This window comes from Caretta caretta, chromosome 4 (assembly GCF_965140235.1).
Source record: "Caretta caretta isolate rCarCar2 chromosome 4, rCarCar1.hap1, whole genome shotgun sequence".
Lineage (NCBI taxonomy): Eukaryota > Metazoa > Chordata > Testudines > Cheloniidae > Caretta > Caretta caretta.
The window spans coordinates 70,126,664-70,154,130 of NC_134209.1; the positions used below are offsets into that span (position 1 = coordinate 70,126,664).

Genomic DNA, 27,467 nt, shown 5'->3' on the forward strand with positions numbered 1-27,467 from the left:
GTTTCTGTTGCCTCAGGTTAGTAATATTATAGGGCAGGAACGATGGTTACCATTCAGGTAGCATATCAGATAGGTGTATGCTGGTGGGAGGCCACTGAGTTTGGAAGAAGTTATTACTCACCTGCATAATTTTTTTTTTTCTGGACTTCAAGCTTCCTCTCCAATTTGGAATGCTACTTTTTCCCTTCTCTTCCGCAAAAAACATAAACCAAACACACCCCACCACTCCCACACACCCAAAAAGAATGCTGCTATGATTCAAGAAATTCTTAGAGGTGTGCAATTAAATATATTGGTTGAAATCTTGACTCCAGTGAAGTCAATGGAAGTTTTGACATTGACTTTTAATGTGGCTGGGATTTCACTTCCTGTTCTGCTGAATATCAAGATTTAGTTGTCTTGATCAATATTCACATTGTAGAGCTACAAATCTTAACATTTACTTCCAAAAATGTTACTGATTATTGTCACATGAATAATAAAATGTACTGTAATTTACTATCTTTAACCTGGTACTAAATCTCTAGCTTTTGAATTGTGACCTTTCATACTTTTTTTTGGAATTTGAGAGGCAATAGCAACTCATGTGGTTTGGATTACAACAGAAAAAGCAAGAGCACTGCAGGAGCCATAAAGCAGATTAGTTACATGGCTCAGCAGCAGGAGGGCTCTGATTTGATGAATTATACCTTCACCAGCATGGTTTACTGCAGTAATAGGAGTGATTGCAGAGACCTTCAGAAACTAAGGGCAGTTTACAAGACACGCAAGCCAGTCAAAAGAGAAGAAAGAAATATGGCATCTAATTCATTAAATATGAATTTAAAATGTGCACATTACTGTCTTCCTTATTAGACTGAAGAGTTCCCATTGGGCCCTGATGTGATTCAGTACATCATAATAATTGTTTGTTCTACCTTGATGGTTTTAAAACTAAATTTGAAAAACTGACCCTTTTTATTCTTTTTTTATCTATATAATTGTCAACATTTTGGAAAGTTCTGTGCATTCTGGTGATATTTAAGTTATTTTCTTCTTAAAAGGTGAGAGGAACAGCAGAGATCAAATCCCTAAAATTCACCTTCTGCACCTGAAACCCTCCACTAGCATCCCCTCACCCCCAACCACCACTCATCCTCTCAATTATCTCCCCTGTTCTTCACCAGAAATAGATAAACACATATCTCTGCCTCTTTTCCTCTTACCATCAATTGATTTCTCCCCCTCCCTTCCTCCCTCCACTTTTTTTATTATTATTATTTAAACTTCAGGAGTCAACCTTACATATTAATTCATCTCCACCCCCATGAATTGTTTTCTCTTTCCTTCTTCCACCTTTCCAGGTCTTCCGCAACAGTATGTTTTCTCTTGCCACCTGTCTAATGAGGCAAGTCTCTTGTCCAACTTTTTTTCTTCCATTCCTCTCCGCCATCTTTTCTGACTACAGATTTATTTATTTATTAGCTCCCCGTACTAGTTAAGCACCTCATTTGCAGACGGGCTGGTTTCTTTCTGCACTTAGCTGGTCTGCTTTCTTTCTTGCATTCCCTCACATAGGTTATCGTGAGTCCCCAGCCATGAAACAGAGAGCTGGAAAGGTTCTATCCCTAATCTTGATGTGAGGAGGAGACATGCCTTTGGGTTGAATGAGACTGAAGAGGGATCACTTTTTCATAATTTGCAACTGTCCTGTTTTGTCTGGGACCATGCTGGGAATTTATAGTCCCAACCAGAGATCCAGGCAGTTGGAAGAGGCCATAGATTTAAAGAAACAGGATGCACATCTTCACAGTGAACAATTTGCTGTGCTACCCATACAGAGGGTGCAGCATGCTTTGTTTCCCGTGGCTAGCCAACTCTGATAGCTGGTATGGATGAAGGCTATGCAAAATAATGTTCCTGCTTCATCCCACTGCTCTCTTGCTTATACTCACTAGTTCCTAGTGTAGGATCCATGTGCCCTCCCCGTGTATACTCATGGTAGATCAGACCTAAAGGGAGAAGAGGGGGGTATGTCAGCAGATCACAGGATTGGTGTGAGGAGGAAAGGCAAAATCTCTCTTCTCCCATGTATTTCCATATAGGAAAGAAAAGACAGTAGAGGTGGGTTCTGTCTTTAAAGATCAGAAAATGCATGGTTTGGCTCGTATTTGATTCTAAGGAGGGGGTTCTTCTTATTTTAATAAACTGGTTAGTCAAGATGTAGGCTAGTTCAGGTGTTGCCAGTGAATACAACAACTTCATTCTTGGCTGACTTATTTCCCCACTCCTCTACACCAGAATAATGAAATAGTAACAATTTAAGCATCTGAACACAATGAAATTTAGATATAATAAAATACACTGGCTATTTAAAAATCACAGATACACATAAGCATCACTCTGACTGTGTGGCATGTACTCTAGTGCCTTTTGGTAAGGTAAATATAATGCTTCTAAATCAGGGCAAAACTTCCCCAGAAAATAAAATGAGAAACATAATTGCCTACATCCAGGAGTACAGAAAAGACAGGCTTATCAAGTAGGATAGAGATTCTTGTGTGCTGGTTAATACCCAGTCTTGTACTTTACTTACCAAGTTGTTCTCAGGTCATTCCAGTGACAATGAACTGGACAACCAAAACGGCTCAGACTAGCTAGAGTTTAAGTAATATTTGACCTAATGCCTTTTTTTTTTTTAAACTTCATGTAGGTATATAACCAGGAAGGAGAATTCATGTTGAAGTTTGGATCTAATGGAGAAGGCAATGGACAGTTTAATGCTCCAACAGGAGTAGCTGTAGATTCTAATGGAAATATTATTGTAGCAGATTGGGGAAACAGTCGAATACAGGTAGACAAAATGTTATATATTTTTTAAGTTATTAGAGCACTTCTGGAAGGTACTGGATTAAGAGTCCTGGACACTGAAGCCCTCTGTTTCCCACAAAACAGGCACAAGTTTTATTATGCCTCAATGCTGACCTACAGGGCCACTTTTAGGACAAACTCCATGCTCTTTCAGTCCTTAGAATCTTTGCTATGACTGCTAATAAGGATGATGGTGGTGTTTGTCCACTTTACAGAATAGGAGTCTTTACCTAAAACAACTCCAGTGTATTTTACATAGGCCACATCACTGACAGCAGTCTGAAGATTTATGGCTTTCTCGAATGAATACCAACCCTACCCCTTTGATTTTTCACACTAATCTTGGTATGCTGTGTACCTCCGAACTGGGACGCAGACCTACTGCAGTGTTCAGGGTAGGGAAAACTGAACAATTAAATTGCTGCATGGTGCAGGGATTGGTGCTCTTTGGGCAGCCAAATAACTTTTTAATATCTCACAAGAAATCCTGGGCTGCCAGATATTCATTTTGCTGAGAAGCACTTCTAGTTCTGCCTGCAGGCCCTAGCTGACAACCTTTCAGCCATTTGCCGAAGCAGGGACTATACTCGCTTCCTGATTAAAGCAGCGAAGGAAGGAGTAGAAATCCTCAGCTGGCCTCCATGGGGAGGACAAAAAGAATGAAATGGTGCTTTTGGGGCCCTGAAGGGGCTACAGGGTGAAGATGTGTGTGGCTAGAGACCTTTCCTTGTCCTCCAATAGGACCAGCCCATGTCCCCCAAGATTCTCTTTCTCCTCATAGCCTGGGCCTCTCCTATTATTTTTAATTTGTCTTCTGGGAGAAAGGCACAATAACTTGTAATCTGGCTCTGTCTAGGCTTTCTCGTGGATTTCTGGCAGACCCATTTCCCTCATCCTGACTCTTCAGTTAGTGACTTGGGAGCCTGCTCCTCCTAATCTGCCTCCTCGGGGATGAGTAGTTTGGTTGCTCCTGCTTTCTGCAACAGCAGACTGAAAACCCTGCTCTGCTTCTGCCACCACGGGTGCAAACTGGCCCGTTAACACTAGGGCTGAGATACTCCATAAAGCACTGGACTATACAAATCAGTTGAAGTCAGATGAGAAATGGTATACAACTACTGCCCATAGAAAGTTTATACAGTACTGTACAGGCAGTAGTAATGCATAGTCACTGTAACTGAGGGTAGGGGACATACTTAAATAACAGAAAAAAGAAACTATTCTATTCAGGCACTGAGACAAATCCCCAGTAGCTTTTTATCTTTATCTTTTTATTTTTTTTCACCTATTGAGAAAATATTCTGCATTTGTGATGAAAGTTGCACTGTTCTGTTTCAAGTGTGAATCACAGTCCTTTCTCATTAACCACTCTCCCTTACCAGAGAATATCTAATAAGCAACTAAATGTACGTATCAGCAGAGATGCTTCAGCTGGAGCTCACTTGATATAAAAAAGAGGAAGATACTGGCAGGAAGTTCTCCGTGAAGGGCCCTCAACTTTGTAATCTATTCCCTGCTTTTGCTGAACCTGAGGACCTATCTACTAGGATTTGAGAGAAGCGTGATGAAGGCTGATACTTTTGGGGGAGGGAGGTGGGTAGTGGCGGTTTGATTTGTCGGAGATAGTTATTTTTGGAATGAGGAAGAGCTGCTGGTTTTATTTTTAATTTGATTATATGTTTATTTTTTGGCAAAGGCACCTACAGCCCTAGATAAGCTTTCTAATTTATTGTAAGTAAAAATATATATTTTTATATGTGAATTTTTATACTTGGGAATAGGAGGTAAAGTTCTTTTTGCATTTACACTGGTATAAATCCAGAGTTCCTGAAATCAGTGGAAATATTGCAGATCTACACTCGTCTAGCTGAGAACATAATTTGGCCCATTATTTTTATCCCTATTAATACATATAACATTGCTTATGTGTTTTCCCTCCTTAAAGGTTTTTGATGGAAGCGGATCTTTTTTATCCTACATTAACACATCTGCTGACCCACTTTATGGTCCCCAAGGTCTGGCGCTAACTTCAGATGGCCATGTTGTAGTTGCAGACTCTGGAAATCATTGCTTCAAGGTCTATCGATACTTACAGTAACAATGGGCTCCGGAGCTGCCTGGCCCTTAACAAACGACTGGTCCCAGAGATCCTTAATCAATCTATGTGGAGGATGTGTACTTTAATTATTTTTTAATGCTGAAGGAGTCTCCAGTGGACTTTTCATGTTGATTTCCAAACTTACCTTGTTTACATAGGATTTGCACTTCTTATGTTCCTCATTGAATTTATTGTAAGAGTTAATAAACAAAACCCTCTTTTGCCGAATTCATTAGGACAATGAAATATTAAACGTGAACTGCAGCTTGTGGAACAGGAATTTAAGTAGTTGACTAATTTTGCAAATAAAATAAAATGAAAATATCTAAACTATTTGAAGGGGTTTATTTAACCTGTGAAGGGTAGCTCCTGTTCAGAGCTTCCAAATTTGAAAAGTGTCATTGTTATGCATTATTTAACCCAACATTGAAGACTGGGAGTCTTTTAGATCTCATTATCATGGTAGGTATTGCACATGTAACATTCTTCAGTCTTAGTATCTATAACAAATAGGCTCTTTTAATAAAGATATAAGGCTAAGTCATGCAAAATCCTTCCAGCTCTATTTGCCAGACCTAACACAGCTCAACTTTTAGTACTACACAGATCAGTGCAAATGTCCTACTCTTTGTGAGATTAACGAAGGATTGTTTCATGTGCTTGTTTCCAACCCCTCCTACTGCTCAGTGTGTTGTAAGCTTTTTCTAGAGATCTAAAATTTCTACAGCTTTGGAAAAACTGTACTGTAACGGTACATTAGTTACTGCTGACTTTCTGTAGAATGACAGCTTCATTAACACCAAACAAAGTCCTTAGAATCAGAGTCATTATAATGTCATACCCTCATGTATGCAACTCTTCCATACATGTTCTTTAGTATACTTTCTAAAGGCAACTTGATGTATTCATCAACATATCACACAGGACAGAAAGCCACACAGGTACCCCTGTGGAGGACCTACATTGTACAACCAAAGGAACTGTGGTTAACAAATGTTGTATGGTGACAACCCAGGGTTATCAAAGCGATTTAACTCAAGAAAAATACGTTACAAATAAGAGTGAATTGAACTAAGTTCTGAAGTCCTTAGTCAATGAAATGTTTTCTGAAGACAAAAAAAGGACTGCAGGATTTGTCCCATTATGTATGTTGTGTATGTTTGTTTGACACAGGAATAAAGAAAATAAGTGTCAATGATTTGAGCAAGCCATTTGAGGACGGCAGCGCTCTAAAAAGGAGTCCCACCCCCCCCTTGCCCAAATCTCTACTATACTTCCGAAACTCCAATTTAATATAACATGCTTACAGTCATATGACTTACTTAAAATAGAACCAAATTTTGTATTTTCCTGTGTATAATGTGAACCTGCCCATTTTAAGAAGCACTAACTTTGTAAAGAATTGTAAAGTCGAGTCTCAAAATATGTGTTGATACTGTTCAGGAATACAGGGTCATGCCCTCTCTCAACCCTGTGCAGAGAGGCTATGGTTAGTATGGTGCCAATGGCTGAAATAATCTTGGAGTAGTTCCTTTTCTTTATTTAGGAATCTTTCCTCTTTTTAAAAAAAATAAAAAATAAAGTGGATGGGGGACCATCTTAAGTATGTCTGTACAATTGAAGTTTATTTTTGTTAAATTACTTGTATCATCTTGTTTTGAACAGGTTAATTCTGTTGTCTCAGTTCTTTTGAGAAACGTGCTTAACATCAATTTTCTGTAAAGAAGCAGACCTTGAAATTCATGAAGTTCAGTCTATTTTTTTGAATTGTTACATTTCTTGGGGTTTTTTCCCCCTACTCTTGCTTATTTTTTGCACTTAGAGCCCAATCTTGCAAACCCTTGCAGACCAAATTAGTCTCATGATTTTAGTAGGATGATTGGATTGTCTAAAGGCTACAGTGTTGGACTATAAAATGTAGCTGGAAAATTGGTAATAACATTTCTAAATTTTAAAAACCAAGCAAGTATTATCAAGAGGGCAAGGTATTTTGTGTTTGAACTTAGTTTGTCCTAAAATTCTGCAGGGAGGATAGAGTCCCATCCATTATTTCACTATAATTTATCCTCTTAAATTTCTAGATCCTTCTAGCCAACACTCTGACACACAATCACTCTGTCATTGGAGCACTTGGAAAGCTATTAACATACTATGGAAAAAGAATATTCTATATGTAACATTACAACTGTAATTATTAACCAAGAAAAGAAGTTCCACATATTTTCTTTGTTAAAGCGTTGAATAAAATTATAAATCTATTCCTGTAAGTTATTTTTAAAGGACGGTATTAATTTAGCTCAAAATTTAGAGTTTTGTAAAAAATATTTTTATTAAGCTTAAGATAAATGGAAGAGTTTTCATGAAAAGAAGGGAAGGGGTGGGAAATCAGTACAGGCCAAATCCTCCATTGACACAGAAATTCTGAGGCCCACAGGGATCAGTCCCTAAATGGGCTCTTGAAAAAGATAAAACACATACTCAAGATGATACCATTTCATGTGTACATACATGTATGTACATTGTTCCTCTGAAGATTTTCAGAAAATAAGATCGTTCCTTTGATCTGATATTAAGGCTTTTATTAATAAGGCTTAATTAATTAATAAGGCTTTAATTAATCTATGTCAATCTGTCACATCTTGATGAAATCTGGAACTCTTACATAATCCATTTACTAACACATTAAGGGGGATGTGGCCTTCTTCTAGATCCTTGTTCATCTTTTCTGTTGAGTTTTCAGAACCTGTGATCAATGCAGCACCCACTGATATTGACCAGTGCTGACAACTGCCCCTAATCTGGATTCTGCTTACACAGCAAATACTTCCCAATTGCAGTTTTAAACTCAGTGATATCAGGCAGTCCCTAATCTGCCTGGAACAAGAACACTGAGAAATACATTGCTTTCACAATGTGCTTTTGAAACCTAGTCAGCTAAAACACTTGGATTAAAGACCCCAAAACCAGCAGCTGTGGTAGAAATTTGGTAATATTTTATGGTGACAAAGTCTTTTCTCTTCCAGTTAAGTAACTGCCTGAATTGCACTATTTGGTCTACTGAGTTATTAGCATCTATCAAAGGCTCCAGGTAGAACACACCTCCTGTACTGCCATGTACACCCTAACTGTTCCACTGACTTCAGTGGAATGCTAGGAGATTGGCAACACAGCAGAGGAATGGTGGAGGTAGGAGTTCTATGGAAGTAATGTCAGAAGGTTTTCTGGGAGTTATGTTATCTGCAGTATTTTAGGACAAACTAGCAGACTATTTATTAATTTTTGAAATGGAAAAAAATTATCTGTTCAGTTAAATCCTGAACAAACACTAATGCATTTTTTTACATTGATTTCAGTTACATTGCTGAAACTTTAAAGGAAAATGAAGATGGTTTGAGGCAAACATTGTCTAATGGTGTTGGAGACTTGTTAATTAGTAAATGCTGGTATGTTCTGTAAAAGTTACAGGGCTTTCAACTTTATAATTATGTTAATTTTTTTTATAACTAAGGATTTAGTGTTGCCATAATGAAAACTATAAGTGCCCATTAAGTTATGATAAAAGGAAATGATTTTTGTTTATGGATGACAACAAGTTATGAAGTCATGATGTACATTCAGAACTTTCTTGAAGATGAATTGTGAGCAGTGATTATTTGGTCTGTTTGTGGAGATTGTATGAAAGATATTTGTACGTAGAGTAGGATGCTCCTAAATTGGTTATGATGTTTCTGATGAATGTACAGCACTTCAGTTAATGTTTGTGAGCAACATAGCCTTAACCCTGATGCTTTTGCTTTATGACATGGGAATTTTCCATATTTTGCATAGCATATAGCAATATCCCTGTGCTAGAAAGCTGTATCACTTAATACATTATATGTTTCCAGTCCTAGAAGTGAATATACATTTTTTAAGTTTTGTACATTCCATTTTTGTAACTCAGTTTCATATGTTTTGTGTATAGAACATATAAAGTCTTGCATTCTCAAACTGATATTGAAATATTCTAGCCATTTATTCTCCCCCCGCTCCTCCCCTTGGAGGACAAAATACAAACTGTTTGCTTAAGATAGAGGATGAAAGATGTGCATCAAAAAGTGTTCGTATGTGTGTAGTTTTAGCTTCATGTGTGCTGTGGTATTTTTGATGCTTTAGCCTACAATAAAAACTTAAAATTTAATCCGTCTTTGAAAAATCCATCAAATGCTGTATCTTACCGTGCACAAACATTTCAAATAATAAAAATAAAGCTCATTTCCTCTGTTATTTTCAGAGTTGGACTTATTTGTCAGTGTATCATATTCATTGTTCTCACAGATATCCACACTGCACTGAGAAAGGGGCAATTCTTTCAAAAGGAGAACCTCGTGCCACAGGTCACTAGGCAGGAAAACTGTTTTGTATGTGTTTGGCCCTTATCACATACACACAAAGGAAGAAGAGGATTTTTTTTTCCTCTTGCCCTCTGTTTTTGAGTGTTTTTATTGATTAGCAGGAATATGATTAAGAACTGTAAGCTTTCTTCCTTTAAGTCATTGAAAGGTGGTATCTATTCAGCTATGCTATAGTCTTTTAAGACCCATACTACCACTTGTTCTGTATACTCTGTTAACACTGACTCTGTCTACTGCAGCCAACGTTTTAGAAAAACAACACAGTATTAGAAAGGCACAGGGTTGGCATAAGGAAGCAGTCCAATGAGACTTTCTCCCTATGCTTACATCTTATTGGCCTGTGTTACCTTTCTCTTTTGATAATATTTGGGATTCCTTCTTAGTCTCTGGTGAAATCGCCCAAAAGCTGAATCCTGTGAAAAGTCAGTTTGGTCCAACAACTCACTTAAAAGTAGCACGGGTTCTTTCGGTGCAGCAGGGATGGCTCTGAGACAGCTGGTTTGCACAGGCTCATGGGGAGTCAGGTCTAGTGCGTTGATAGCAGGACAATCAAAAGTGCAGCACACCTTAAAGGACAGAAGCAGTCACTCTGTTTCTCTTGTCTTTGGCCAGCCCTAAGTAGGCATCCTTTTCCCTTTCTTTACTGCACATCTCAGAATGTGTCAGCAGCCATATTTCAACTGGGCCTCCAGTTTTTTTTCCTAAGGCAAAATTTACTAGTGTAATAGATCTGTAAGGCTTTGTTCTCATTCAACAAGCCTCACATTAATATATGGCTGTGAAGGACAGCAGAGTGCTGAACTTGCCAGAGCACTCTGTGTGTTTTGAACTTTAGCAGTACACAATCCATTCTATTTGGCTGCCAGCTAGAACAGAACACAATGAAGCCAAGCAGTGTTGGCCAGAATTTCAGAGATGCTGAGCACTTGCTACTCCTATGGAAGAGGAGGAGAGAGAACATGAAAGGAAAAGAGGAGAGAACACACAGCTGTTGGGGATGGGAAGGGGGGAAGGTGAGAAGGGAAGAATTTAGTCAAGAATTCTGTTGTTTTGAACAGCTCTCCAGTTTCTTTGAACATTCTTATTTAGAAATGCTAGTGCAAAAATTAACACAAAAGTGCTTAATGAAATATTTGCCTAAATGACAATGTCAGTGTCCTTCAGTATCTTACTTACCTATTCATTATAATAAATTGTTTAATGCTAGTACATTATTATTCCATATTAACTGTTCCACCTCCATTAGTCCTCTGCAAACATGGGCAACTTTTTCCAATACTCTGATTAGTCTTTCCATGAAGACCAAATCCCTCCCTACTCCACTAAACTGAATACTTTTCAATTATATAACTATTTGGTTTATTTGGTGTCTGGAATTTCTCCTTTAGGGGAACTTTAACAAATACTTTATGAAAAAAGTCATTAACATACAAAAACTGTTTTTAACAAAGTTGCAAAGCAGAGCACTTAAAAGATAAGAACTGCCAGAATTAAGATTATTTATTATTTGTACTACAGTAGCACATTGGAACTCTGGTTGTGGAGTAGGACTCCACCATGTGAGGCAATGTACAAAAAGACTGTCCCTGCCTCAAGGAACTTATCATCAAGATTGCCTGTGCAACCTTAACTCGACTCTCCTGTGACCATGCATTATGATATTTAACTACATGATCACATACTGCAGTCTCTTCAACATGACACCTTCCTCATTCAGTGCACAGGATGGATGGTGCTGTATGTGATTATGTAATTAAAGACTGTATCATAACACATACCTTAGTGCATACCTAAATCATAATGCAACCTTAATTCTGGTATTTCCTAACTTTTGAGTGTTTGACTTCGCAACCTTTATGTTCTTTTAATGTAGTTTTTGTATGTAATTTCCTAGGTTTAAAAAAAAAAATGATAAAACGAATTGTCATATATATTATCCCCATTATATTATATGATGATGTGGATCATCAGCAAGGTTGGTGCATTTAAATCCACATCGCTTGAGCTAATAGAGTAAATGGGGTAACATGTGGACCAACCACTACTGAGAAATATAAGACACACTTTGCTAGTGGGTTTCACAGCTAGTCTCTGACAGCAGAAAAAGAATTTCAGGTTCCGGAGGAAAGTGTACTCTAGTAGTTACATATCCTTCTTTCCCCATCCCCTATCCTTTTCTTCTTCTGGTCCCTAGCATATGCCTGTGCAATCTCTCTCTGCCTCACATTCCCCTATCCCTGCCCCAAAGCCTGACTCTGCACACCCTCTGCATCCAAGTCAAACTGTTCTCCCCTAGGCTGCTTGGGCACCAGCAGAAAGAGGCTGAGAGCATAGGAAAGACAGTCTCCCTGCTCTCAGTTCCTGTGCCTGACACAGTAGCAGCTCTCAGCAGCTGGGAAGAGTAATTACAAAGAAAGGTTTCAGAGTAGCAGCCGTGTTAGTCTGTATCCATAAAAAGGAAAAGGGTATGCATCCGATGAAGTGAGCTATAGCTCACAAAAGCTTATGCTCTAATACATTTGTTAGTCTCTAAGGTGCCACAAGTACTCCTTTTCTTTTTTACAAAGAAAGGGCTGCTCAGTTGGAGACTGGAGCATACTAAAGACTGATAGATAGGGTGACCAGATGTCCTGTTTTTCGAGGGACAGTCCCATTTTTGTGGACTTTTTCTTATATAGGCACCTATTACCCTCCACCTCCTGTCCTGTTTCCCAGTTGCTATTTGGTCACCCTACTGATAGACTCTTCAGACAATCTGCCATCATCTAACAAATCTCTACTGAGTGTAAGTGAACAGATTTTTCAGAGGTTCAGAACTTGGTCAAATTTTGGTGGATTTTGACAGGGACAGATACTAAATTTCCCCCTCCAAATTTCAAGATCTTGCTCAAAAGCATGAAGGCCCTGGAGTATCTTCACGAAATAGTTGTAAGAATTTAAAGTGGACAAAACAACATTTTTCTCTAATCTTGTTCTAGGAAACAACTGAACCATTTTTGACTAAACTTAAAAACAAAACAAAAACAAAAAAATTCAGCCTTGGACATGGAAAATTCCAGCCCAATTAGTTAAAATTTGGGAAAGTTCTAGGCAACTCAAGGCTTATAATGGAAATTGTTAGCTATGCATTTCGTGAAGGCTGCCGATCAGCTTCCCCTATAATAATGTTACTGTGCATCATTTAACTTGTCTGACAATAATAGTGTAATGATAATTATTGTACACTTAATAGCAGCCCTATCAGCTAATCACATACTTACAGGCTTCAAAAATTCAAATGGGCCTGTCAGCTCCAAAGCTACAGGCTGTTACCTGAAGTGTAAAAGGAGCAGTTGTGCTAACTCAACCAGTTGTGAGAAATGGTAATCACTTGTCCATGTCTGAAGTTCTGTTGTGCATTTTCACTCTGCTTGGATCCACTGCTCCCTACTCAGTGCTCTTCTAATTTAGTTTTAATCTGGCATTGACAAATTGGGATGTGTTAATAGAACTTTTCATTACAAGATAAAACTGATCTAATGATTTGTCCATGAAGGGGCCTATGGCTGCCAGGGCTCAGGCCAGCAAACTTGGTTGGGGATTAAGTAGGTTTACTCCAGAGAAAGTAGCCAGAAAAAGTTTCTAATCCTGCAGCCACGCCACCAAGAATGTGATCTTGTAACATTTCTAAGGGTATTAGTGGATTGGGTTGTGACACATGCAGGTGCTTTTTGTGAGCCGATATTGAGCCACTGCACCAGAATAGGGTTAACAGGCATTGTGATGTTAGATGTTTATTCTGTTAGATCAGTGGTTCTCAAGCAGGGGTATGTATATTCCTGGAAGTATACCGAGGTCTTCCAGAGAGTACATCAGCTCATTTAGATATTTGCCTAGTTTTACAACAGGCTGCATAAAAAGCAATAGTGAAGCCAGGACTAACTAAAATTTTATACAGACAATGACTTGTTTACATGGTTCTATATACTATATCAGTGGTTTTCAAAGTGTGGGTGAGTTCATTTTAACAGGGTCACCAGGCCAGAGTTAGACTTGCTGGGGCCCGGGGCAGAAAGCCAGGCCACACAGAGCTGAAGCTGAAGCCTGAGTTTTTAAGTGAGGTGAAACTTGGGGTACATAAGACAAATCAGACTCCTCAAAGGTGTACAGTAGACTGGAAAGCTTGAGAATCACTGTGTTAAATGACATAAAACCAAAGTTTGGTACAGTAGTTTAAAGCTCCTATGGCTTTTTCTTGTTGTTGCTATAAGGGGGGTGCTACCCTGGATATCTGAAAGGCTCAAGTTCTGGAGTCCCTGAAGGCCAGAACTACTATATGTAATTGGGCAATATGCGGAAGCTTGGTCTGCCACTTTCTACTGTGTGGTTAAATAAAGAACTCAACAGCATGATTTATGGATGTGGCCCCAAGCACAGCTTTAAAGTGGGTGCCCCTTTGACACAACTTACTTCCAATGCCCTCCCTCTTCCCCAATTGCCAATGCCTTCCCTAGTTTAGTCACCCACTGTGCTACTCACACTTGATGCTTAGCACTTCATGGCACCTCTATGAAGCAGCAGCTCCTCATTCCTGCTTCAGCTGCTGTGTTTCCCCTTTGGCTTTAGAGTGGTAAACACAGGAGGAAAGCTACATTTAATTATGGGGTATGAAGTGGGCAGGAATAAGGCTCAGTGGGGATAGTGTAGGCCACTGTGACGGGGAGTGCGGGGGAAGAAACTGTGGGAGGAGGTATGAAGGAAAAATTATTTGTGGGGGATGGCCCAAGGCAAGGCACAGAGATGGAAGGTTACTGGGTCTTCATAGCGGGGTCGGAGTGGAAGGAGGATTAACATGTCTCATTGTGGGAACAAGAAAAAAAAACAGAAAACGAGACTGATTCTGTTGGAGAGGAAATTCATATTCATTTTCTGCTCCTGGTCTCTCTCATCTGAGCCAGAAGGAACTGGGAGTATCTGAAAGTCCTAGGGAGAGCCTCACTATATGTGATAACAACCTGTCAAGGTGCAAACACTGGGCAAAATAATGAAATGAGAAAATGAGAAAAATAAGAGTGCAAGAAACTTTATGTAAGGTTGGATGAATTTCTAGAGCATTAATAATATATTCTATAACCTACATTTCATGTCTCATCAATTTACAGTAAGGAAAAACAAGATTGCCACTGGGCCAATTTGGGTAAAAGATATGGGGTATTACTTGAAGGTTCCAAGGAAGAACGACTATTACACCAGGAAAAGATTGGGGGTAAGTGTATTTTTCAGATTTGTTTTTTAGCTGGGTGGATTTAAAATTTACATAAGAACACAAGACAGGTAATCATCAAGTGATCCATCCCATCGTCCATTCCCAGCTTCTGGCAAACAGAGGCTAGGGACACCATCCCTGCCCATCCTGGCTAATAACCATTGAATTTATCTAGTTCTTCTTTGAACCCTGTTATAGTCTTGGTCTTCATTACATCCTCTGGCAAGGAGTTCCACACGTTGACTGTGCGTTGTGTGAAAAAATATTTCCTTTTGTTTGTTTTAAGCCTGCTGCCTATTAATTTCATTTGGTGGCCTCTAGTTCTTGTGTTATGAGAAGGAGTAAATAACACTTCCTTATTTACTTTCTCCACACCAGTCATGATTTTATAGACCTCTATTATATCCCCTCTTAGTCATTTCTTTATTTAGAAACTGATACATTGCTAGTTAAAAATAGAAATTATATTTCTATTCAAATGCAGCAACTGGATCTGTTAATAAAATCTTCTCTTCTAAAAGAAATTTAAAAAATGCATATGCTTTTCAGAAATATTTAAAAATTAATCCAGAATCCTGGAATTGGCTGTTCTTTGACCTACAAGGAATCAAACTCCAAAATCCTTAGAACATTTCTCTGTGGGTGGGTCAGCTGGAACATCTAGTTTATTATTATCTTAAATTTGAATTTTGCTTATTAGCTTGAGTTGTATCAGATCAATGGATGTGACTTCAATATAAAGCTGTTGTACAAACCATGAAGTATAAATTGATGCAAACAGAGGGGGTAATTTGGCTGCTCCTGGACAGAAGGATCATGTATTTACTGAGGGACACCCTACCCTAAATTCTCTATAACTGAGGGACAATCTGTCACTATTGCTCTATTTGCTTTCCACAAGCTACTCTGAGTATAAATTTTTATGAGTGATGTATCTGAATATTTGGATGCTAATATTTTAATTGTATTGTTAAATTTATTAACCTTAATTTGGGATATTGCAGATTATGTATATATTTTATGACTTTTAAACCAAACTTTGTACTTTTGGATCATGTAAGCATTATACCCAGATGTGTAGGCACTCTTCCCTTAACCTGTGTATTAGATAATTTCAGCGTTAGCTTTAATAAAAAGTTTTACTGTAGGCACTTTCGCATGCTTGGCTATGAAAAACAGAGGCACCTTCAGGGAGGTCTGCTTAATTTTTGGAGACCTACAGCGGGAGATCGAGCAGGGAGATGAGTCAGGGAAATGAATTCCGGCAACTTTCACGTGATGTCCATTTTGAATTGGGGTGTGCAAAAAACTGGCTGTGAGGCTGCACCCAGGGGCCGAGGCAGGGGCAGGGAGAGATGAAGAGGCAGGTTAAACAAGGCAGGAAGACGCAGACGGAGCGAAGGGAAGGGGGCCCCGCTCTGGAGGCGCCAGGCGGCGCTGTAAGCTGCGAAAGCGGAGCCACCCCCACCGCGGCTTCCCGCTGCCCTTTGCCTCCTGGCGGCGGCGCGGAAATCAAATTTCGGCGCCTGGCCGGGCCCTCAGCGCTGCCGCCACCCCGGGCCGGACACCCAGCTCCAGCGGGAAGGAGGCGATATGGTAAGCGGCGTTCGGTCCGGCTCCCCCTGCCCGGGAGCCGCGGGCCCTCGGCGAGCGGCTGCCCGGGCGCCCCTGCGGGAACCGAGCTCCGGGGCCCTCCCCAGAGCCAGCCGCTACCGAGCCTGTCGGAGGCGCTGCTCGGTTTATGGCCTGGGCGCGCAGATGGGGTGACTGGGGGGGCCCGTGGCCGCCTGGCCCGCCCCGTGCAATGGGCAGAAGGGGTGTGCCCGTAGCCGCCTGGTCTGTGCTGGGCTTTCCTAGACCCGCCCCCCCCCCCCCGATCCTGCTGGGCCCCTCACCCGTGGCCACCCGGCGCGGCCCCTCTGCAGGTGCCCGGAGTCCGACCCGTGGCCCCACAGCCCTGGCCCTGGCCTTGGCCCTGGCCCGGTGTGTTCCGGTCCGCGCGCGGCGCCTGCAGCCACCCCCTCGCCGCCGCTCACTCGCAGGGGCTCCAGGCCAGCTTCTTTAGTCGGGTTTAAAAAGGGGGGGCGGTTCAGACAAGAACCAAGTCGCTACAAGTTTAGTGTATTAGCCAATACCTAAACACCAGGTCTTGTACTAGAGGAGAAAATGCGGACTGCCCCAGTTTTGAAGTGAGTTAAATCCTGCATAACCCCATTGATTTCACCCATTAAAAATGTTGACTTTTAATGGGATTTCATAGGGTGTAATTAACTTGTGGAACTCAATACCACAAAATCTCATTGAGGCCAGAAGTTTAACAAGATTAAAAAAAAGGGGGCTCCACATTTATAGGGATAAAGAGTGTCCCTGGTTATATTATGTCGGGCATGAAATAGCCACCACTTTCCAGAGGTTAGGAAGAAACATCCAGCATGAGCAGATTATCCCATGATTGTCCATTACTGGGTTTTTTGTACCTGCATTTGGTACCCTCCCCTGCCAAAGACAGGATACTGGAGTAAATGGACTGATTAGTCAGTATGGCAAATCCTTATGTTCCTTTGCTTGGAATTTGGCTCAAAATTCCAAACTTTACTAATGACATCACAAACTTTCAATGTAGAGTTTAAAATAGGCTTAAAACAATTGAGAGGCCCTGTTAGGGAAGGGGATTTTCTCCATGATGAAACCAGCTGCTGTTTCCTTGGAGTTGCAGCTGGGATTGGGGTTATGACAAAGGAAGTGGTAAAGAGAAACAGTTGGATAGATTGTAGGGAGCAAGAACTGGTTGTAGGAGGAGAAAAGAGCAGAGATGTAGGCAGGCTAGAAATGTGGAGAGAACTGAACTTGAATCATGAGAGGATCTTAGAGGCTTTGAGAGTTGAACCTTACAAAGCTGGGTAGGTGCATTATAGTGCTCTTCTATCAACTTTGAATCATCAGATATAGGTTATTGGATGCTTGCCTCATTACCCAATGAGAGGAGGAGTGGACCAGTGATTAGAGAACTAGCCTAGGTCTTGGGAGATTTTAGTTCAGCTCCTTGGTCTGCACACGACTTCCTCTGTGACCTTGGGCATGTCTCTTAGCTTTTCTGTGCCTCAGTTCCAGCTGTAAAATAGGGATAATAGTATTTCCTTATTTCACAGAGGTTTGTGAAGATAAATATGTTAAAGGTTATGAAGTGCTTTGAGACCTGTTGATGAAAAGTGATAGTGATCTGATAGGTTTTACTGTTAATAATGTGTTCTGGTAAGGCCTTTGTTTCTCTACATATGATTGGTCTCCTTCATGTTGCTTTTCATCTCTCTATTTTCTCTGCCACTTGAGATGAGGCAGAGGTGGGTAAAGTTTTCCCAGTAATTTTTCTCATACCATCTTCTATTGAAAATGGATGGTAGTGTTTTTGTATAACAGCTTCATATAATTACTTTTAATCCTTCTCTGTCTAAAAGGTGAATTCAAGAATTTAAATGTCAGGATTTTTCCCATATAAATTCTAATTTAATTTATGTTTCTGTAGCACTGGTCAATGCAATATTGATTAGCTGCACTCCATATTTCCAATAAAATCTTTTAAAGCTGCATCTGTTTTATGTTTTTCCTCCCTGTTAGTTGCATGTGGACCAAACTAATTTTAGCTGGAGGCCACCACTGTTATAACAGGTCATGTAAAAATAACTTGCACTAGGCCCAGTCTTCTTAGCATATGTGTAGTGTGCCTCAGATGGCACGTGACCAGGATTCATCACTGAATTTGGTCCGCTGGTTGGATCATTAGCTTACCTGGCTTTGGGCTGGGTACTGATGGGGAGTGCAATATGAACACTGATCCATTAGGCCCAGTGATGAGTAGCATAGCCAAAATTGGAACACAAAAAGGTTTTGTGGGATTTACATGGGCAGTTTCCCATACATCCAGGTGTGAACAGAACTTATAGTAGCTTGATTGTGGTTATACTGTCCACACAGCCCCATGAACATCAAGAATGACTTCCATGCTTAAGTAAACTTGAGTAAACTTAATAATACTGCATGCTACCAAAACATGATTTAAAATGTCATGTTGTATTTACATATTTTTGTTCCCATCATTGCCGATTACCAAGATATTTGGGGAAAAATAGAACCCTTATTAACTTCTAGTCAATCTGCTGTTCTTATTTATACAGCAGTGCCATATACAAGTGTTTGTAACATCAAAATCTCTTTCATAATAACTAGTTGTGATGTCACCAATTTAGGTATGTGGCAGAGTTGAATAAATCAGATGGGAAGAGTTTATGTAAAAAAAATACAAAATTTAACAAGGCTTTAGTCAAATAAACTTTATTACAGTGAATTAATTGTTTTAAATTGATGCATAAGTGACTGCTGAATAAATTATCTTCCAAAATTAAAATTTTGTACAATATAACTTAAAAAAAATCCAAAGCAATCTGGCCCTTGTCCATGACCACAGATGATAAATGCAAACATTTGTTGCTCTTGCATATAACCTGTTTCAAAGTGAAAAAGCCATGAAACTGACAAGAATTCCATCACTTTCAATCTACTGCAGCTTTGATATGCTATGAATAGCTGAGGCAAGGCATGATTCTCTCCTTTCAAAGTTTTATGTGTCCCTGAATGCTACTTACCTTTTCTAGGAACTCCCCAAATTCACTTTCCCACTGATGAGTGTTTTTAAGGATTCTTTTTAGTATATGAAGATTATGCAGCATATTTTTCCGGTACATAATGTGATGCACTAGCACTTTCTTCCTATGGGCTTTAAAGGGACACTATCAACTTAAAAAGTCACATTTCTGCTTAGAAATATTTTATATGCTGTTGTTACAAGTAACACTTGGTGGGATAACATGATTTTGGTAATTAATTGATCTTTAAATATTCATGGTAAATAGGCCCAATGGCCTGTGATGGGATGTTAGATGGGGTGGGATCTGAGATACTACAGAAAATTCTTTCCTGGGTATCTAGCTGGTGAATCTTGCCCATATGCTCAGGGTTTAGCTGATTGCAGTATTTGGGGTCAGGAAGGAATTTTCCTCCATGGCAGATTGGAAGAGGCCCTGGAGGTTTTTCGCCTTCCTCTGTAGCAGGGGCATGGGTCACTTGCTGGAGGATTCTCTGCTCCTTGAAGTCTTTAAACCACAATTTGAGGACTTCAGTAGCTCAGACATAGGTGAGAGGTTTATCGCAGGAGTGGGTGGGTGAGATTCTGTGGCCTGCATTGTGCAGGAGGTCGGACTAGATGATCATAATGGTCCCTTCTGACCTTAGTATCTATGAACACTCAATATAATTGACAGAGATTGGAGAGGAAAATACTTTTCAGTTTTACTTTTCTGTATTATATTTGTATATAATCCGTTCCAGTGTTTCCCTGTATATTCAATCAGTTTCCCCTGCTAATTGTTTGACACATGATGAAAAGAAAAATATTTGAAAAACGGAGCACAGGATCTGTTCCAAGAGGTGAATATAGCTGAAGCTCTTGGTAATAGTGACTATAATATAATAAAATTTAACATCCCTGTGGTGGGGAAAACACCACAGCAGCCCACCACAGTAGCATTTAATTTCAGAAAGGGGACTACACAAAAATGAGGAAGTTAGTTAAACAGAAATTAAAAGGCACAGTGCCAAAAGTCAAATCCCTGCAAGCTGCATGGAAACTTTTTAAAGACACCATAATAGAGGCTCAACTTACATGTATACCCCAAATTAAAAAACAGAGAACCAAAAAAGTGCCACCATGGCTAAACAACAAAGTAAAAGAAGCAATGAGAGGCAAAAGGGCATCCTTTAAAAAGTGGAAGTTAAATCCTAATGAGGAAAATAGAAGGGAGAATAAACTCAAGCAAATGAAGTGTAAAAATATAATTAGGAAGGCCAAAAAAGAATCTGAAAAACAACTAGCCAAAGACTCAAAAAGTAATAGCAGTTATTTTTAAGAACATCAGAAGCAGCAATCCTGCTAAACAACCAAGGGGGCCACTGGATGACTGAGATGCTGAAGGAGCATTCAAGGGTGATAAGGTCATTGCAGAGAAACTAAATGAATTTTTTGCATCAGTCTTCATGGCTGAGGATATAAGGGAGATTCCCAAACCTGAGCCATTCTTTCTAGGTGACAAATCTGAGAAACTGTCCCAGATTGAGGTGTCCTTAGAGGAGATTTTGGGACAAATTGATAAATTAAACAGTAATAAGTCACCAGGACCAGATGGCATTCACCCAAGAGTTCTGAAGGAACTCAAATGTGAAATTGCAGAACTTCTGTGATATATAATTTATCATTTAAATCAACTTCCGTACCAAATGATTGGAGGATAGCTAATGTGATGCCAATTTTTAAAAGGGGCTCCAGAGGTGATCCTGGCAATTGCAGGCCGGTAAGCCTAACTTCAGTACTGGACAAATTGGTTGAAACTATCGTAAAGAACAAAATTGTCAGACACACAGATGAACATAATTTGTTGGGAAAGAGCCAACGTGGTTTTTGTAAAGGGAAATCATTCCTCACCAATCTACTAGAATTCTTTGAGGGGGTTAACAAACGTGGATAAGGGTGATCCAGTGAATATAGTATACTTAGAGTTTCAGAAAACCTTTGACAAGGTCCTTCACCAAAGGCTCTTAAGCAAAGTAAGCTGTCCTGGGATAAGGGGGAAGGTTCTCTCATGGATTGGTAACTGGTTAAAAGATAGGAAACAAAGGGTAGGAATGAATGGTCAGTTTTCAGAATGCAGAGAAGTAAATAGTGGTGTCCCCCAGGGGTCTGTACTGGGACAAGTACTATTCAATATATTCATAAATAATCTGGAAAAAGGCGGAAACAGTGAGGGGGCAAAATTTTCAGATGATACAAAACTACTCAAGATAGTTAAGTCCAAAGCAGACTGAAGAGTTACAAAGGGACCTTACAAAACTGGGTAAATAGGCAACAAAATGGCGGATGAAATTCAATGTTGATAAATGCAAAGTAATGCACATTGGAACACATAACCCCAACTCTACATATAAAATGATGGGGTCTAAATTAGCTGTTACCACTCAAGAAAGAGATCTTGGAGTCCTTGTGGATAGTTCTCTGAAAACATCCACTCGATGTGCAGTGGCTGTCAAAAAGGCGAACAGAATGTTGGGAATCATTAAGAAAGGGATAGATAATAAGACAGAAAATATCATATTGCTTCTTTAAACATCCATGGTACACCAACATCTTGAATACTGCGTGTGGATGTGGTCACCCCATCTCAAAAAAGATGTATTGGAATTGGAAAAGGTTGAGAAAAGGGCAGCAAAAATGATTGGGGTATGGAACGGCTTCCATATGAGGAGAGATTAATAAGACTTGGACTTTTCAGCTTGGAAAAGAGATGAATAATGGGAGATATGATAGAGGTCTATAAAATCATGACTGGTGTGGAGAAAATAAATAAGGAAGTGTTTTTTACTCCTTCTTATAACACGAGAACTAGGGGTCACCAAATGAAATTTATAGGCAGCAGGTTTAAAACAAACAAAAGGAAGTATTTTTTCACACACAGTGCACAGTCAACCTGTGGAACTCCTTGCCTGAGGATGTTGTGAAGGCCAAGACTATAACAGGATTAAAAAAGAACTAGATAAATTCATAAAGGATAGGTCCATCAATGGCTATTAGCCAGGATGGGCAGAGATGGTGTTCCTAGTCGCTGTTTGCCAGAAGCTGGGAATGGGTGACAGGATGGATCCCTTAATGATTACTTGTTCTGTTCATTCCCTCTGGGGCACTGGCATTAGCCACAAGTTGGAAGACAGAATACTGGGCTAGATGGACCTTTGGTCTGACCCAGTATGGCTGTTTTTATGTTTTTAATAAAGATAATGTGATTGTTAATCCACAACATTGGAAAGGTGATTTGAAGGCAGATACAGTATCTGAAAACTACTCTAACTTATACTTTAAAATGGTCTAGATTTCACATTGGCTATGTCATTTTAACAAGAAGGAAAGAACAATATTCACAGAAATAAATGAGTCAGACAAAAAGCAGAAGTCTCACACTATAGACTAAATAGTAGAAATAACTTTTTAAGGACAATTGGGCATTGGTACCAGTTACCAAGAGAGACTGGAACTGCCATTTCTAGAGTTAGTAAGGCAAGACAGACAAGGAACTATAGGGATGCAGTAAAACACATTGAAAACTACCTTGCAGTGAGGTAGGGGATGAACTAGATTATACAACATATCAGTACCAAACTTAATATCTTTGAAACAATTGATATATTTTGAATGGATTAGCCCGGCATGGTTTTCCTTTGTGAAGAAGTCCTGTTTTAGGGAGTATTGTGATGTAGGACAGTATTAAGGGAGATGTCAAGGAAATGGTTCTTCTAGAGTAAATAGATGTGAATTCTGAATGAAATGTTAATTCTAAGTACTGAATACATGTTCTATTGTAGTCCAAGAAAAGGGGACTGAGTGTTGAAGAGAAGAGAACTCGTATGATGGAAATATTTTTTGAAACAGTAAGTGTTTTAATTTTTGTATATTTCATAGAATATCAGGGTTGGAAGGGACCTCAGGAGGTCATCTAGTCCAACCCCCTGCTCAAAGCAGGACCAATCCCCAAGTTTTGCCCCGGATCCCTAAATGGCCCCCTCAAGGATTGAACTCACAACCCTGGGTTTAGCAGGCCAATGCGCAAACCACTGAGCTCTCCCTCCCCTTCCTGGCCATTGGGAGCACCCATAAGGAGCCAGAGAGACTGAGTGGCTTGGGCACTGGACTGTGATTCAGGAGTCTTAGGTTCAGTTCCTGGCTCTGCCACTGTCCTGCTGGGTGACCTTGGGCAAGTCACTTCCCTGTTCTGTGCCTCAGTTTCCCCATGTGTAATATGCAGATAGTGATACTGATCTCCTTTATGCAGTTCTTTGAGAGTGACTAAATGAAAAGCAGTATATTACTATTCTTTATTAATGTACCATAGGGGGAAAATACCTTTGTGATTCCATCAAACTGCTAAATTTTTAGCCAGCTTTATTTTTCCTAGGACATAGTGGCCTTACTTGCATTTGTGAAACTATCGGTTGCTGATCAAAGGTGTTGGTGAGAGGTGCAGATGAGCTTGTGCTAAGTAGAGTTTTGGATGCTCTTTTTGTTAAATTGTTCGGCACCAGTTCAACTGAACTTTTATTGATTCCCTTGTCAGCAGTGGATAAGTTATTAACAGTTAAGTCGAAAACCAAAAAGGTTTATTTTTCAGGTAGTGCAACGGTTTCAAATTTAGGTACAACAGTCAGGAAATCCAAAGTTAGATTTCTCATAACATCAGTAATTGCTGCTGATGTACTTCTATGTAGTATTTCTCAAACATTTTCCTGTAAAGGGACTGCCATGTGTAACAGAGGTGGATGCACAAAGCCACATGACCTGGTACCTTAATAACCTCCAGCCCATATGTGAGGGAGCAGCAAAGTAAAATTAAACAGGAATTTGGGACATTTTCAGTATTTGCTTTGTTCCTTAGGCTCCAAATCTCATCAGTTTCTCTGTGCTCCCACAGAAGGCAGGGAGGTAGTTAGGGATGCTCAAATTTGACAGTATGGGAGAGGGATAAAACTGGGAAATAGGAAAGGGAAGGATGAGAATGCACCCAAAAGAGGGCAGTGGAAGGGGAAGAGAAATGGAGCTCCAACTCAGAGACACCTTTGTGTTTGTGATGTAACTGAAATATTATTTATTTTGTTTGTTAAAATTAATTTATTGTGATGCTGCAGTGCAAAAGCAGCTAGACTAGGGGCTGAGGATCTGGCCACAGCGCTCTCTTCCCTGAGGAGCTAGCAGCCTAAATTTAGGCATGAAGCAATTAATTAAAGTAACAAAGAAAAACTGGAGGAAATAACAAAGCCTACAACAAAATAAAATCACTTTTTATTTTCAAATACTTTAGCTCTATCTTGAGGAGCATGCAATATTTTTCCTGGAGAAATGAAAAAATACATTAGATATGGTACTTGTATATTTGTTGGGATTAATTTAGTAAAGAACGTAGACATGACTTAAATGAAACCGTCATTCAGAGCTGACGTGCCTTTTGTGTTTTGAACAGAAAGATGTGTTCCAATTAAAGGATATGGAGAAGATTGCTCCCAAAGAGAAAGGAATTAGTGAGTATTAATGCTTTCCCCCCTCCCTAAAACTTGTTTAGACATTGAGAATTGTTTTGTGGACTAGTTATACTGTGTGCATTTTCATGTTTTCACATAACACTGACTTTATGATCTTTATAACAGTAACGTTAAACAAAAGAAAAAAAATACCTAGCTGCAACTGGTTAGTCATGGTGACCTAACCAAGTGTAAATTTAGAAACTGTACATTTTATGCACACACATCCCAACCCTATGTTACTAGTAGCTGTAACTTATATTGGACATTAAGGCCAACATTTTCAAGTGCTGATGTCTAAAGTCTGGAACTTGTATCCCTAGTTAGCTACCTAAATACATGGCACGATTCTCAAAGGAGCTGAGCACCTACTGAAGTCATTGCTGAGCACCCACAGCTTCCATCTCTGAGAATCATGCCATATGTTTAGGTGCTTAACTAAGGATTTAGGTGTCCAACTTCAGATTATGGCCCATTTAACTAGATCCTTGGCAGCTTCAGAGACCAAAAGAGCATCCGCCACCACAGAAGTAACTGTGAGACTGCCATTTGGTCCCCCCTCACCTTTACTAAGCACTACAGGCCTGACCTGCAATTTTACACGTAAGTGTCCTTTTGTAGGAAGGTTTTCCCTCTATAAAGTAGTACTTTAGGGAAGGGGATTGCTAATCTCACCTGCTCTGATGATTTTTCTTTGTTGCTTGCTACATTCCAAACTGGTCTAGATTAGGGGAAAAGTCAGGACCCAGAATGGAAAATATTCAGGAACAAATTGTCTTCGTATTGTGAGCTATCCTATGCATGATATTGCCATTAGACATCAAAGGGATTCTCTGCATGGAGTGGCTGTGGCACAAGATCTTTATTTTTGGTGTCTTCCAGATAGCTTGTGAAAAAGGAATAAGCTGTTCAGAAATATGTGTTTGTGGATTATGTGCTTTGCTTAGAACTACAGCAACATAAATAATCTGCAGTGAAAATGAAAATAGGTGTAGTACATTGTCTGTTACATTGACATACTTGCTTCGCAATCATATTTTAAAATAAAGTATAACCACTTAACACATACACTGAAGAAAAAGTGACTTTTTTTTCTTTGTTAGCCGCAATGTCGGTCAAGGAGATCCTGCAAAGTTTAGTTGATGATGGTATGGTGGACACCGATAGGATTGGAACTTCCAATTATTTTTGGGCTTTTCCAAGTAAAGCTCTTCATGCCAGGAAGCGTAAATTGGAAGCACTGGAGACTCAGGTATATTTGTGTTGCGAAAAGCACTTGTTTGTCTGAATGGTATTAGCATTCTGTTTTCCTACAGTCCTTGCCATATCTATCTCAGTTTGTTACAGGACATGCTGCCAGTAGGTCCATTTCACCCAGCTAATAAAGTTTTTTTTTCCTGCTATTTTACCGTTTTATCAAAAAGAGCTTATTCGTGAGCCAGAACACAGATGCTTTAAAAAATGTTGCCATGGTTGAGAAGATTTTTTTGTTTGTGTTTTTGTTCCATTGATGCAGAAAAAAATTGTGGCCCGTTTGCTTTAGATTCAAAACATTTTTACCTGGGGAATTATCTTTAAATTATTGGGCAGTATGCATTTTCCTTTTTATGCCATTGTATGTTGTGGCTGGGTGATGTTCTGAGGACTAAAATGGACATCCCAGCAGAGTGCTGCCTTAACTTGGGTATCTGTTTCTGGCTGGTAGCTTTAGTCCTCAGGTACCCTGTCAAACCAACCCTGCACTCCTGTTTAGGGGAGTCGACCAAACTGGTCACAATGTTCTAGATGAGTGCATGACTCTCTTTTGAGCCAACGTTGTTGTTCTATATTTTCAGTATTATTTCTATTTGTTTTTTAAATAAACCCAATTATTCTGCTTGTTTGTTTGAATTGCTGTTCACTGGAAAGACTTCTACTCGTCAGTTTTGTTTATTCAGAGTATAAATATAATCAAAACTCAGAGGGCGACTTTTTGTAAGCAACTTCATGGTCTGATCACATGACATTTCTTTTAATCTGTTCTTTCCCTGATTTGGAACAATTAACTGATTCTTCAGTGAATGGGTTATGAATACAAAATTTATTTATTTCAGAGCATGTTACTTATTTAACTAAAGGTGGAATGAGCTGAGGCCTTGTTTACATGAGAGTTTTCTCAGTGTAGTTCTTCATCCACTCGGCTTTATCTAAACTGGTCTAAGCTGTTTCCCTTGTGAATCTCAGCATCCACACAAGACTGCTCTTATTTTTTAAAATAGGCCCACCACATTCTGGGCAGGCACCCCTGGGTCCAGTGTTTTGCTGCCAGGCTCTATGTATTCTGGGATTTTTCTTTTGATGCATTGTAGGGTAGCTATTGGAACCTACTGAGAGTTGGGTCAGATTCACAAACTCCCATGATTCCTTTCCTAATATCCCATAATTCCTCTGGTTTTTCACAAGCCAGCGTGATTTTCAAAGTGCTGTAAGGCAGCATGGAGGAAGCACTGCAATCCTGACCATCACTAATAGGAGCAGGGTGTTCCAGATGTATTGGCAGTCATGTAGGCAGGTGCTTTGGATGAGTTGGAAGAGATGCTAACATGACTATGATGCCCTCATATCTGTTCCTGGTTCCACCACTGACCTTGCAGGGCAAGTCACTTACCCTCTTTGTGCCTCAGATCACCAATTTTTATAGTAGAGGAGCACTTGTGGCACCTTAGAGACTAAC

The 27,467-nt window shown here is 39.7% G+C and overlaps 2 protein-coding genes across 18 annotated transcripts in view; both read left to right on the forward strand.

Moving 5' to 3' along the window:
* The window catches only part of TRIM2 (tripartite motif containing 2), a 120,983-nt gene extending 111,769 nt beyond the window's left edge, over positions 1-9,214 (forward strand). For all 12 annotated transcript variants that reach the window (XM_048847401.2, XM_048847406.2, XM_048847403.2 and 9 more), the window contains 2 exons: positions 2,693-2,833; positions 4,796-9,214. In XM_048847401.2, the coding sequence (XP_048703358.1) occupies positions 2,693-2,833; positions 4,796-4,948 (294 nt within the window). In that variant the 3' untranslated portion in view covers positions 4,949-9,214. The remainder of the gene's footprint in view (positions 1-2,692; positions 2,834-4,795) is intronic.
* Positions 9,215-14,488: 5,274 nt separating this feature from the next.
* The window catches only part of MND1 (meiotic nuclear divisions 1), a 53,081-nt gene continuing 40,102 nt past the window's right edge, over positions 14,489-27,467 (forward strand). For 3 of the 6 annotated variants that reach the window (XM_075127748.1, XM_075127749.1, XM_075127747.1), the window contains exons 1-5: positions 14,489-14,587; positions 23,048-23,113; positions 24,697-24,754; positions 25,250-25,357; positions 25,858-26,006. In XM_075127748.1, the coding sequence (XP_074983849.1) occupies positions 14,528-14,587; positions 23,048-23,113; positions 24,697-24,754; positions 25,250-25,357; positions 25,858-26,006 (441 nt within the window). In that variant the 5' untranslated portion in view covers positions 14,489-14,527. Of the gene's footprint in view, positions 14,588-15,898; positions 16,184-23,047; positions 23,114-24,696; positions 24,755-25,249; positions 25,358-25,857; positions 26,007-27,467 lie in introns of those variants that run through there. The other 3 variants (XM_048847415.2, XM_048847414.2, XM_048847417.2) reach the window with 3 other exon arrangements.